This window comes from Elephas maximus, chromosome 10 (genome assembly GCF_024166365.1).
Source record: "Elephas maximus indicus isolate mEleMax1 chromosome 10, mEleMax1 primary haplotype, whole genome shotgun sequence".
Lineage (NCBI taxonomy): Eukaryota > Metazoa > Chordata > Mammalia > Proboscidea > Elephantidae > Elephas > Elephas maximus.
The window spans coordinates 14050324-14063173 of NC_064828.1; the positions used below are offsets into that span (position 1 = coordinate 14050324).

General features: G+C 48.6%; 1 protein-coding gene across 1 annotated transcript in view; it reads left to right on the forward strand.

Annotated features, from left to right (window-relative positions):
- EHD4 (EH domain containing 4) overlaps positions 1-12850 on the forward strand; it is a 73445-nt gene that overhangs the window by 16208 nt on the left and 44387 nt on the right. The window contains exon 3 of the mRNA XM_049897872.1: positions 9390-9487. Coding sequence (XP_049753829.1) covers positions 9390-9487 — 98 coding nt within the window. The remainder of the gene's footprint in view (positions 1-9389; positions 9488-12850) is intronic.

Consider the following 12850-nt stretch of genomic DNA (forward strand, 5'->3'; position numbering starts at 1 on the left):
TCCGTCTCGGTACTCAAAAGTGATTTGCAGAACACTGTCCAGATGATTTTTCCAGCCGGCAGGAATCTCTTCTCTGGGAGGAGTTGACTCCCTGACTCCATGAAAGCCTTGACTGGCACCAGGGAGTGGGAGAAATGGAGCTCAGGCTTTGGGAATCAAGGCCTGGAACTGGGGAGCCCCAGAGGGTCAGCTCCCTGGATCCCTCGGGACAGAGTAGACCAGAGTTGAGGGAAAGTGGGACAAGAAGCTCCCCCATCAGAGCCTCCCTGGGAGCCATGTCACAGGCTGGGCAACAGCCACATTTCCTGTCCTGACCCTGGAAGGTTCTGGAGGTCCCAGAAAGTGCAGGACGCAGGGTCCTTCTCTGTGGATGGCTGCTCTAGACTCCCATGTTTTCATTATCACTGCCCTTAGTCTCAGACTCTTTTTGCTTGACAAAGACTTAAAAAAGAAATAAGCTGCCACTTCCTTCAAATTCCTGTTTTGTGGAATCTATTCTCAAGGAAAACCCCAGGAATAGTGGCTATTGGCTTATTTTATTTTGGCGGATAATTTTCCAACAACAAAACTTATTTTTTTCCAAATCCCCAACCCACAGCAGATGAGTGTAGGAAAGAAATGTTCAGGAAAGACTTTGAATGGCAAGATTTGTTATCTCAGATTTTTAAACTTAAAAGTAATCCATGCATAACACTAGATTTAAAAAAAAAAAAACAAAACCACAAACCCATTGCTGTCGAGTCGATTCTGACTCATAGCGACCCTATAGGACAGAGTAGAACTGCCCTGTAGGGTTTCCAGGCAGCAGCTGGTAGATTCAAACTGCCAGCCTTTTGGTTCGCAGTCATAGCGCTTAACCACTGAGGCACCAGGGCTTGCAACACTAGACAATCAAGTGTTAATTGAATTCAGTACAATACGTGGAAAAGAATAACAGCAATTAATTATATGACATTTACTATGCGTCGGGTGGAGCCCTGGTGGAGCAGCGGTTAAGAGCTTGGCTACTAACAAAAAGGTCAGCAGTTCGAATCCACCAGTCGCTCCTTGGAAACCATATGAGGTGGTTCGACTATGTCCTGTAGGGTCACTATGAGTCAGGATCAGCTCGACAGCAACGGGTTTAGGTTATATGTCAGGTACTAGTCTAAACTTTACTTGTGTATTAACTCAAAGTTCCTACAAAGACCCCATAACATAGATGTACTACCATTATCCCCATAGACAGAGGAGGAGTTGAAGCATAGAGAGGTTAATTTAACTTCCACGGTGCCCCTCAGTTATTAAGTGGCAGTGCTGGGATTGGAACCTGCAGAGTCCTCTGCTATACTGAGCTGCTGAATGGTCTGGCATTTGGACTAAGAATGGTTGCTTGCTGCCCTTTCTGAACTCCCTGTTTAACTTTTAAGGCTCCCCTTACCATGGCTGTCCTGCAGAGATGATGAAGATGATAATAATTATGTTCTGTGTTATAGTTTACATAATCTCATATACAGTGTCCTTTTGAGGTTAATAAGACAGACAATACTAGGACCAGCTTACAGGTGAGAAAGCTTAAAGCAAAATATCTATTCATCTTGAAATTGGGATGGGGTGTGACGGAACCTAGAGATCGCCCCTGGATGCTGGTTACCCCCACCAGGGCCTGCAGGGGCCCAATTTCAGTGCTGGCCATAGGCGCTATTTTGTGTAAACACACCTCTGCTCAGAGGCATCTTTAAAAGAGTTACGTACTTCATAAGGAAGCGCTGGTGGCCTAGTGGTTAAGAGCCACAGCTGCTAACCGTAAGGTCGGCAGTTCAAATCCACCAGGCACTACTTGGAAATCGTATGTGGTGGTTCTACCCTGTCCTATAGGGTCACTATATGTCAGAATTGACACAACAGGTTTGGCTTTCTTTTTTTGGTATCCACCGTGGGGACTTAGGTGATGCCACCCTCCAGGCATCAAACGAGCCAGGAGAGCCTCAGTCTTCTCTCCAAGGCTGGTTTCTAAGAAAGTAACAGGATATCAACAGTGCATTTCTGAGAAATAAGGACAAATTCCCTTAAAAGCAGGTTCAAATTATAGAAATTCCATGCTCGAATAATAAAAGGAGTTGAGCCTAGAACAAAAAGTGTTCGATGAAAGTGACTTTAATGTGACCTTCTGGAACCCCACCGTGCTGCTTTACTTCAGACAGGAATTCTGCAGGCAGGCGCCTACGTGGCAATGTGGTTATTGTCATCCTAAAGCTCGTTATCAGGACAGCTCCTGAGGAGGACATGGGCAGGGCCAGCAGTGCCCGGAAGACTTGGATCCATGGAGATACCAGTGTATTTTGGTCATTCAAGAAGCGTCAGAGACGGGGTTCTGACATTTCCCCCTGTAATCTGCTTTTGAATCGGATGTTAGCGGTTTTTGTTTTTCCCCTCAATCTGCTTTTCTAAAAATGGTAGTTTTTTTTTTTTTTTTAATCCCGATAGCTACAGACATTACTTTTAGAAAAGGATCTAGTATAATTTTAAATTGTGGTCTTCCACGGAAGAAATCCCTCGTCTCATCGACTTCCTTCATTGCCTCTGTTTCTTTTTGAAAAATAACTTTAATCCCTGTCCCTAGGAATTAAAATTTTGAAACTTCCCTTTGAACTCAAGGAATATGAGCAGTACTTCAGTGCTCTGTCATCCTGGCCAAGCCTGATGATGGTGACGGTGGTGACAGAAAACCAGTGTCTCGTTTGCGTATATGATTTAGCTGTAATAGAATACATCATGTGCTGCTTTTGGACTGATACTCTATTTGTTACCTAGATTGTTGTAATTAAATGAGTCTTCATGAAATATACTTATTTCTAATTTTGAATATTTCATAGTCACTTATGTACCCATTAAAAAAAACCCATAGGGATTAAAAAAAAAAAACCAAATACAAGTACTCAGCGTCAGTGCAGACAGGTGTTGGCTCCATCAGCTAATTTAACTGCGTAAGGAAAACAGGCCCTTGCCAAGCATCACTCTTGATTTGCCAGCAAAATTATTGTTTTGTTTTCTTAATCTGAGGGGATAATTTTTTTTTTTTCTTATGATTGATTTATCCATAATAAACTTGGTGAAGCTTTTCCCACTAATCTTTAACCTCAGGCTTTGTGGTGGCTCCCAGGTGTTAAGCCATTGTTCTTTGTTAGCAGCTGCCTCTGCATTCTGGTCCTGACATTCCAGAAAACCAGCTTTCCTTCCAGGGCTCAGGCAGGCCTTCCCGGGACCGGCTGCACTGTGGACTTTAGGAGAGCCCGAATGTCTAAAATTACATATTTAGGTTGAACCATGCAGGATTGCCAATACATAACCATTTGTTACCTATAAATACGGCTATCTCATAAGGTTCAACCTAAGGGTTAACCGTGGGCAGTTATGTAGTCTGGATGTGAAATTAAATTCCTCCCGGGCAGCCAAGGGCTCCGCCAGACATCTTTGGTAGGACCATGTAATAAGAAGTATCCCCTCCTTGGTTTGCTTCACAGTGGAGTTAGTTGTCTTTGTGTATTTGTGTTCTGTTTACTGTGCAAACTTAGGAAGCTGTCTAATCTCTTTGGTCCCACTCTTCTCACCAATAAAGTGACCTGGGGTCATAGCACGTGCTTCAAAACAGCTCTATACTCTTTCCACTGCACACTTAGGTTTATCTGAACCGAAGGACAAACCTAAGGAGCCCTGCTGGTGCAACAGTTAGTTGCTCAGCTGCAGATCAAAAAGGGCGGCAGCTGGAACCCTACCCAGCGGCTCTGTGGAAGAAAGTCCTGATGATGGTCCCGTAAAGATTACAGCCTAAGAAACCCTATGGGCCAGTTCTACTTTGTCACATGAGGTCGCTATGATTCAGAATTGATTCAACAGCCCCCAACAGCAGTGACAAACCTGAAAGCCCTCAGAGAAGTTCGGCAGCCTCACACGGCCACAGGGTGGAGAGCGGGGACAGGCCTAGAGCCCAGATTTTCTGCCTCCTGCTCTAGGGTCACTATGAGTTGGAATCGACTCGATGGCAATGGGTTTGTTTTTTTTGTTTTTTTGCCTGCTACTCGACCTGCCACACCCAATAGGTGGAGAGCAAGCTCCACAAGGAAGCATCTTCCCTGGGTGGTGCAGACAGCTAAGGGGCTCAGCTGCTAACTGAAAGGTTGGAGGGCTCAGGGCCACCCAGAGGCACTTCCGAAGAAAGGTGTACAAATGGCATGGCGGAGCCATCTGGCCTCCTCTAACTGCACAAGGGCGAGGGAGAATCAAGATCAACAGCCCAAGGCCGGTTCCTATCAGGCAGATGTCGGATGTGCCTCCTCTCTCTGCCATCTTTACCAATTCTGACACCAGCCACTCCTCCCATGGCACTGTCTGCGTCTCTGCTGAGTTCAATAATTCATTGCAACGGCAACACAGAACTCAGACAATACTGATGATTCTGGTGTTTATTAGGGAAGTAACAGGTTACAATTCAGGTTCAAGAACTCTCGGGATACAGCTCTTCTCAGCCTTGCCTGCGGGCAGGTCTCTGTCTGGCCCTTGGCCCCTCACCCTGGCCTCTGCCCTACTCTGGCAAGTGTTAAAAAACTCCTTTAGCTCTGTTGATAAATGCCCAGAGGCATCCCATTCCACTAGTAAACCTCAGCTGAAGGTGCTCAAACCGAGCTCCACCAAGTGCCTGGGGCACCCTATTCCGCCAGCAACTGAAGGTGCTCAGCTTTCTCGCTCCTGGAGGTCTCCTAGTTCTGCTGCCACCATTTCTCTGCTGCTGCTTCTCACTGTCTTCGGTCTGTCTCTGTCTCCTGGTTCCAGGAACTCCTCGGTGCAGGGATCCTGGGTCCAAAAGACGTGCTCACTCCACTCCTAGCCCTTCTTTCTTGGTGGTGGTGCCTCTCTCTTCCTGCCTCTGGAATGGCTCGTTTTAAGCCTAGCAGGATGGTAAAACTGACCAATCCCCTTGTTAGTGTTCATATACCATATTTGCATGGTCCCACCCCCACAGGAGTACATGAATTTTATTTGCATTATTAGCAAGCTATCCAATCCCCTCAGTGGGCCACAATTACCTTACTTGTATAGTCCCACCCAACACTTCAGTGGGAATTACAAGACTATGGCTAGAAGGGCCATATCAAGCAATTCATTGCACCGCAAAAGGCCTGGTAACCCACTTCTGAAAAAGCCAATGAAAACTCTATGGAATGCAGTTCCAGTCTGACATGCATGGTAGACTCCAGGGCAACTGGGGGAAAAAAAAATTCAAGGCTATGACTTGTCACTCCTTTGTTTTAAGATGTGGCCCTCTGTGTAAATTGAAGGTACGCCACAGGGATCAAATGCGTGAAACAACAGTAGTAGCCCAGTAGGTTAGAACCTGAAGCGAGACCTGCCAGGTTAGCATCCCAGCTCCATCGCTTGTCAGCCAGGTGCGTTGACAGGTTATGGTCCATAACTCATCTGTGCCTCAGTCTCCTCTGTTGTAAAATGGCGGCTCACAGCCCCTGCCTCTGAGGTTGTGGTGAGGATTAAATTAGCTAATGTGCAAGGAACATGCTTAGAACAGTGCCTGGCACATAGTACGTGGTGCTCAGTAAATGTCGCTGCCGTTTTATTACTACTGTAACTACTCCAGGTATCACTCACTGTTTGGAAATCAAAATCACTATTGAGATACCCAAAACCCAGTGCCGTCGATTTGATTCTGAATACTACCTGATTATTTTAAAAGGCTAGTTTTAAGAATTTTGATCATTGAATTAGAATTTTGGCATTTGGGAAATTTTTTGAGTAATTTAATCTTCTTGCCCCCTTGTTTTACTGCGTGGCAGACTCCTGGCAACTTCCCTGAGGCCTTACAGCAGAGACCATTACTTTGTCCTCCTCTTTCTGCTACTCCTGAGCCTTCCTTGGATGTGGAGGTGACCTGGAGTGCAAGCTTGGTGTAGGATCTTGGTCCACTCCCTCCCCCCACCCCTTTTACTACAGAAAACAAAATGTATCAGGTCAGCCTTTGGTGAGGGAGACACTTCAAACAAGTTTATGATGAGGAGTGGTTGATATTGCCAATGTTTTGTTAAATGTATTTCACCACAATCAAAACTAAAAACAAAACAACCCACAATAGTGCATTAAAAAAAAGCTTAGGGTGAGGCTCCTGGGTTTAACAGCACATGTCTGCATGTTTAATGAGAAGTGTAGAAGGCACAAGTGAACACCCTTCGTGTTAGCCACTCCAGGGAAGGAGTAGGAAGTCCATCTCAGGACGGCACATCTGTGCTTGGAAACATTTCAGCAGAAACACACAAGCTGGGAAGGGCCGAATTGAGGTCGATTCTGATGTACAAGAGAAACAACCCTGCTTTGCACCTTCCTTTCTTAAAGCACAAAGGTAAGACCCGATTGCTGTAACAGCATTAGGGTCTTTTTCTGAAAACTTTTTTCAGAAAACATTGGTATGTGGTTCTGTCCCTTTGCACCTGAGCTGTGCCCCCATGGGGCCTGAATGCTCACGTGTGCTCTCCGCTGGGCTTTCTTTTTTGAGCGGGGCTTTACACATACAGAAACCCTGGTGGCATAGTGGCTGAGAGCAATGGCTGCTAACCAAAAGGTCGGGAGCTCGTATCCACGTGGCACTCCTTGGAAAACCATATGGGGTAGTTCTGCTGTGTTTATAGGGTCGCTATGAGCTGGAATCGACTCCCCAGCAATGTGGTTCCCCCCCCCCCATACAGCTCCTTTCCCGGTGCTCTGAAAATGTTCTCGCTCCTCTTTTTTGTGGTTGTCCTTCTTGGCCCTGGCTAGCTCCCTTGTATATTCGGGGTGATGTCACCACATCTGGCTGCATCTGGTTTGTGGCTCATACATTTTGCCTCTGCTGTTGGTTAGGAGGCCTGGGGGTGTTGAAATGTTGCTTCGTACAGAGGAGGAGAACAGTGTATGTATTTTGAATCCCTCTGTTAGCCTCACGGTAGAATCCAGGGATTTTGTGTTTGGGGAAAGCTGATATTGAGTGCAAGCTCGTGATTTGGGAGGAAAATCAGCCTCTCCACAGCAATAGATTGGGCGAAAACGTCTCACGTACGTGCAGCTCTCTCAGCACTGCCAAATGCCTCGGACGGCCTAATGACAAGGATCACCCTGCGAAGAGAGACTAACTCATCACCGACAAGAGCTGTGTTCCACCACGACGTCCCCAGGGCTCTGTGGCCACCCCAGTCCTTGAGAATTAAGTTAGGGTGGTTCCCCCTGTGAACTTAACAAACTGCTTAGGGACCTGCGTGTACCTTTTCCTGCTAATCCGCCCAGGGTGGGACAATGGGGTTTGCTCAAAGGTTAGAGATGCAGAAAGGGCAGGAGAAAATCAGAAATGAGGGGTTTCTCTTCCCTTAACTAGAGCTTTGGTTTTAATGCTATGAGGTTTTTAACTTTATGGGTTGAGTTCTGTTCCACTGATGTTGGAAATATTAGATTATAAGCTCCAGCCAGCCATATGTGAGTTGTGTGACCTCAAGATGTCCTTACTGCTTTGTGCTTTCATTTGTTCAGCTGCAAAGTGATCATCGTATATTTTCCTGCAACTTCCTGGGCCATTTGAAAATGTAGGAAAGAAGGTGTGAGGAACTTGTCCTGAGCACTTTCAAAAAAAGTTATTTTGAAATGTCAGTGATTGCACCTCTTCTCAGGGTTTTCAGCCCCGCCATCATGCCATGCCCCCCGACCCCCGCCGTCAACCCGTGCCCTCCCACCCCACTGTCCGGCCCGTGCCCCTCCCCCACCCCGCCATCGGGCCCCTGCCCCTCCTGACCCCACCATCAACTCCTGCCCCCCCCACTCCGCAGTCAACCCGTGCCCCCACCCTGCCATCGGCCTGTGCCCCCCGCCCTGCTGTACTGTCCACATGTGCCCAGAGGGCTGGGCGGGCCTCTCTGTCCGCGTTCCCAGCATATTTACTTCCTGAGTAACCGCCTCCAGCCCCACAGAATGGAAGGATTGAGCTTCCACTGCACATTCTCAGGCGTCTCCCACACAGAGGTAGAAGTTAGCCCTTTACAGTACAGGAATGGAAAGGCACTGTACAGCTTCCACCTCAAAGTGTGCACAGAGCCACAGCAGGCTCTGTTCCCTGGGGCGGGGGGGGGGTATAGTGGTGTTTCCCTGTTACTCACAGAGCTACACAAGGTTAACCCTAAAAAGGGCCTCACCAATCTCGGGTCCAAATGTCTGGCTTTACACATGAGGGAGCTGAGTCCAGAGTTGGGGACACCCTGGTCAGTGTCCCACAGCAAGCTATTGGCAAAGCCTGAGCTGAACCTGGAGCAGAGCTGCTGACTCACAGGCCGGAATTCTCCTCCCTCATACCCTGCTTCCTGTGAGACAGACTACAATGATGGGGCAGCTGACTGGAGCCACAGCAGGAGGGTCAGCATCGGAGCAGGGAGATGTATCAGGAAGGGATGGACTGGGAAGGAGGCTGGAGATGCTCTCCAGAGCTCTCGCCTAGTCCTGGCCCCTTCTCCTGCTCTGTGGCCACTCCTAGGACTCCTGAGCACCTGGATGATTTGGGGTGTTGCCCACAGGTGCCTGCCCCGCCCTGGACCTGAAGCTATGGCAGGTACCAGGCCAGATGCTGAGTCCCTGGGGCATCAGACGTGAAAAAGATCCCAGTACCTCTAGCTCTCACGGAGTGGGCAGGGGCTGGACAAGGAGCGTGGGATACTCTAGCCCAGGGGGTGGTGTACCCCAAAGGAGGTATGGGGTTCCCTGGGAGCAGAAGTCCAGGTTGCTTGGGCAAGGAACCACATAGCGGAAGAAACAGGTGAGTTGGGGCCAGTCTGGGTTTAAGGCCCAGCTTTGATATTGAGCACGTTACTCAGCCTCTCTGAGCATCTATGTATGTCCTCATGAGGACAGTGTGAATGAAGATCAAATGGGGTGGTGTTTGTAAACCACCAGAGTATTCAGTACGTGCTCGTTGTTGTGTGTTGTTGCGTTGACTCTGACTCATAGCAACCCTACAGGACAGTAAAACCGCCCCACAGGGTTTCCTTGGCTGTAATCTTTACAGGAGAAGATCACCAGGTCTTTTCTTCTGCACAGACGCTGGTGGGTCCAAACCGTTTACCTTTTGGTTAGCTGCCGAGCACTTAACCAGGGCCTCTTCAATATGCGATAGCTAAAATCAAAATTAAGAGAAAAGGATGTGGTGGCGGGCAGCAGGGGGTTCCAGTGCACCTGCCCCTGCCCCCACATACACCGGCATCTGTTCTCTGCGGCTGTCACATCCAAACCTCATCTTACAGATGACACCCATAAGACCAGGGAGGCCAAGGGGCTGCAGGTAGAGCGCTCTGCAATGGGTGTTTCTGATCCCACCTCTGATCCGTTTCTTCCAGGTTCATGTGCTCCCAGCTGCCCAACCAGGTCCTAAAAAGCATCAGTGTCATCGACAGCCCCGGCATCCTGTCTGGGGAGAAGCAGCGCATCAGCCGAGGTCAGTGCCTGCCTGTCCCCACCCCATCCCTCTCCAGGCTGTCAGGGGCTCTCTCTGGTAGTAGCAGAAGATTTCTGTCTCCTATTGTATTCTGTCCGTCTTCTAGTGCAGCCACTGCCCAGGATACCCACAGCATCCCTGGGCAGCCCCAGAGCCCAGAGCTTAAAGTGCCCCCAAGAAACAGCCAGGAGGGATAGCATCAGAGGTTCTGCCATTTCAGCTGAGAAACTTTCCAGAGTTGTAGTATAACCTCTTGATTCCTTTAAAGACTGTCTTCTACTATTAATGCCCACTTCAGATAAATCTTCAGAGTTAGAAGTATCCCCAGAGGTGGCCTATCCCTTGCTAACTGTTCCATTGAGCACATATGACAAAAAATAAAGGAGCCTAGCTAGTCACAGCAAGGGAGAGAAGCCTCTCCCAGCTGCCTCTTCCTGCCTTCCCTCTGGCGTAAACTCCTCTCCACTAGGCCTTGCAGCATTCTCTCCTGTGTAAGCCTTTAGTAGGCACCAACTTGGCACCAGCCATTGATCTCTGCACTGGGGCAAAACAGGTGCAACTTCTGCCCTCAAGGAGCTTATTGAAAAAGATGGACTTTAATCAAGTTATCGTGTGAGTAAATAAAACATGGGACCTGGGATAAGTGCTATGAGATGTGAGCCGTGTATCGGGGTGTAATGCGAGGGGACCTGGCCTTGGGGTGCTAGGAAAGGCTCCCCAAGGGAGCAACATTTGAAGAAAGATGAGTAGGAGTGACCTGCAGGAAGCTCCAGGTGGGGAAAGGCAGACCAGAAGGGCCTCAGAAGAGAGTCACGAAGAACAGAAAGTCCTGTGTAAAGAGCAGGAGCATCTGGGCGTCTTCACCTTCAGGAGGCATGGCAGAGGCACCAGCGCTTTCCAGACCCATGCACAGTGGTTAAGCAGATGGCCCTGCTGCCCCTCCACCCCAGAGGAAGGGGCAGCCCCAAGGACACAGGTTACCTCTGGAGAGAAGATTCTGACTGGGAGGGCGTTAGGATGGATTCCTGTAGTCACGAAGACAGGTCATGCAACCCCTTGCCGGGGCCTTGAAACACAGGCTGGTGCAACGAGACTTTGCCAGGAGGAAGTGGAGCTGGTGCACTGCTGTCGTCACTTCTCACTGACAGCCCTCCATGGCCCCTCGCACGGTGAGTCAGTAGAGCTGTGTACAGAAACGCTGGCCCGATGAGGTTGAGCAGCAACCAGTCTGGAGCAGAGCCATGGGTTATGGCTGGGCCATGAACTCCCCCACCTCTCATGAAGCAGAAGGACAGTCCCATAGCCATGGGGACATGCCTGAAAGCTAGAAAGTAACAGCCCTGTGACAAAGATGATTTTTTAGACGTCAGTCGCCAGGCCTTTCTTCTGAGGTACCTCTGGGTGGACTTGAATCTCCAACCTTTCAGTTAGCAGCCCGACGCATTAACCGTTGCACGACCCATGGACTCCTCCTAGGCCAATAAGCCCTCCTTTCTTGTGGCATTTCAGAAATGCCGACTCTCCTGCCTCCATTGATTCACAGAGAGCTCAGGTCACTGTGCAGCTGACCCTCCCCACACTTGCCCACTGGGCCTTCACTGTTAAAACAAGCTGAGAGTTCTGTGCCATCAGACCGCCCCGAGGCCCAGAGGCAGAGCAAGGGTAGTGAGCACCCAGGGGCAGTCTCTAAATTGCACGCACACATACCCAATTTCAAGATGAATAGACATAAATAGCAGCGAGGACACATCAGCAGAAAGCTTTCCCCCTTGCTGTCCGGCTGCGTTAGGTGTCTTTCATATTTGTGGCACCTTGGAATGTTGCCTCATCTGGCGCCCCTTTGGACTTGCGCCCAGGGCCAAGAGCCACCCCCCCTCCTCCCCACGCCCAGCTATGCCTCTGCTGAGGCCTCCAAGAATAGTGCGGTGACAGAAAGAGCTGGGCAACGCTATTCCCCTGTCTTATAAATACCTTCATTGATTGTGTTTTCACTGCAAAAAGTAATAAAGGTTTGTTGTAAGGGATTCAAGTGATGAAAAGGGGCACAGAGTACATCTCTGTCACAAATACTGCTCATAATGGTTTTCTCTGGCTTCTTAGAGACTTTTTTATGTGTTATTTTTAAGTATAGCCATGTGTATGTTATTTCTATGAGATAACTCGTTGCCATCGAGTGGATTCCGACTCATAACCCATAGGGTTTCCAAGGAGCAGCTGGTGGATTCGAACTACCGACCTTTTGGTTAACAGCCAAGCTCTTAAGCACCGTGCCACCAGGGCTCCTTCTGTATGTATGATTTTTAACAGACGGCTAGTTACTGTGCCTGTTCGCTACAGCTTGATTTTCCCTGTAACTGTCTACCGTGGACATCATCCCATGCCGGCAAGTCCGGGTCACGGCATTCCGTTTAACAGCTGCTGGTGCTCCACAGGGACGTAACAAGGTATTTAACCAGTTTGCAGATGTTTTGGCTGTTAATAGTTTTTCACTTTTACAAACAGTGCTGCAGATGGTCACCCTTTTTGTGTATCGTTGCATCTGAGTGCCAATAGATGTTTTTTTGAGAACCAGTTTAGGACCATTAGTTTAGCCCCAGAAAGGCTGCTGTACAGGTAAGACATTTTGTTTTAAAAGGGAAATAAAGCAGGCCCATGTTCCACAGCTTTTCCGAGCTACCTGCGTCTCACTCCTTGTGCCTGCCTGACCGAAGTATGCCAGAGAAATATGTGGTCCTGTAATGCATCTTTCTTTTTACCTCTAAATTTTAAGACCTCTAGATTTTTTGTTTTAACCTTTCCGTTTCTTTCTATTGGAAGTCCTTTGACCAGTTCTAATCATCTGTATCTTTCTGTTCCTTCTTTGCTTGGTAAGTGTAAGTGACCCTCAAGCTGTGGGTCACCTATACCGTTGTGGGGAAACGCGGCCTGATGTTTTCAGTATGCTTTGAAGCTCAGTTCTTTTTAACTCTTTATAGTTCTTTTAAACTCTGACTCATGTCCTGGTCTGACTTATCGTGGTGTGCACTTACTCACATCCTCTGCTCAGAAATAGCATGGACAGGTCAAGGCAGCCGACTGGTACCTGCCACCCTGCCGGACGTGGCAGCTGGTGAGGAAAGACAGCCGCGGTGACACCAGGACCGACCGTGGCCGGGGCTCCCAAGCTCGGGTACTCGTACTGGTGGTTAGATCACTCAGCTGACACTTTCAACACATTAACTCCAAAGAATATATATTATTAAAGCTGCTTCTCCTGAAGCTATTGCAAACACTGCTGTTGCTGTGGTTGTTAGCTGCCGTTGACTTGGCTCCAACTCACTGCCACCTTGTGTGTAACGGAACGAAACGGTGTCCGGTCCTGTG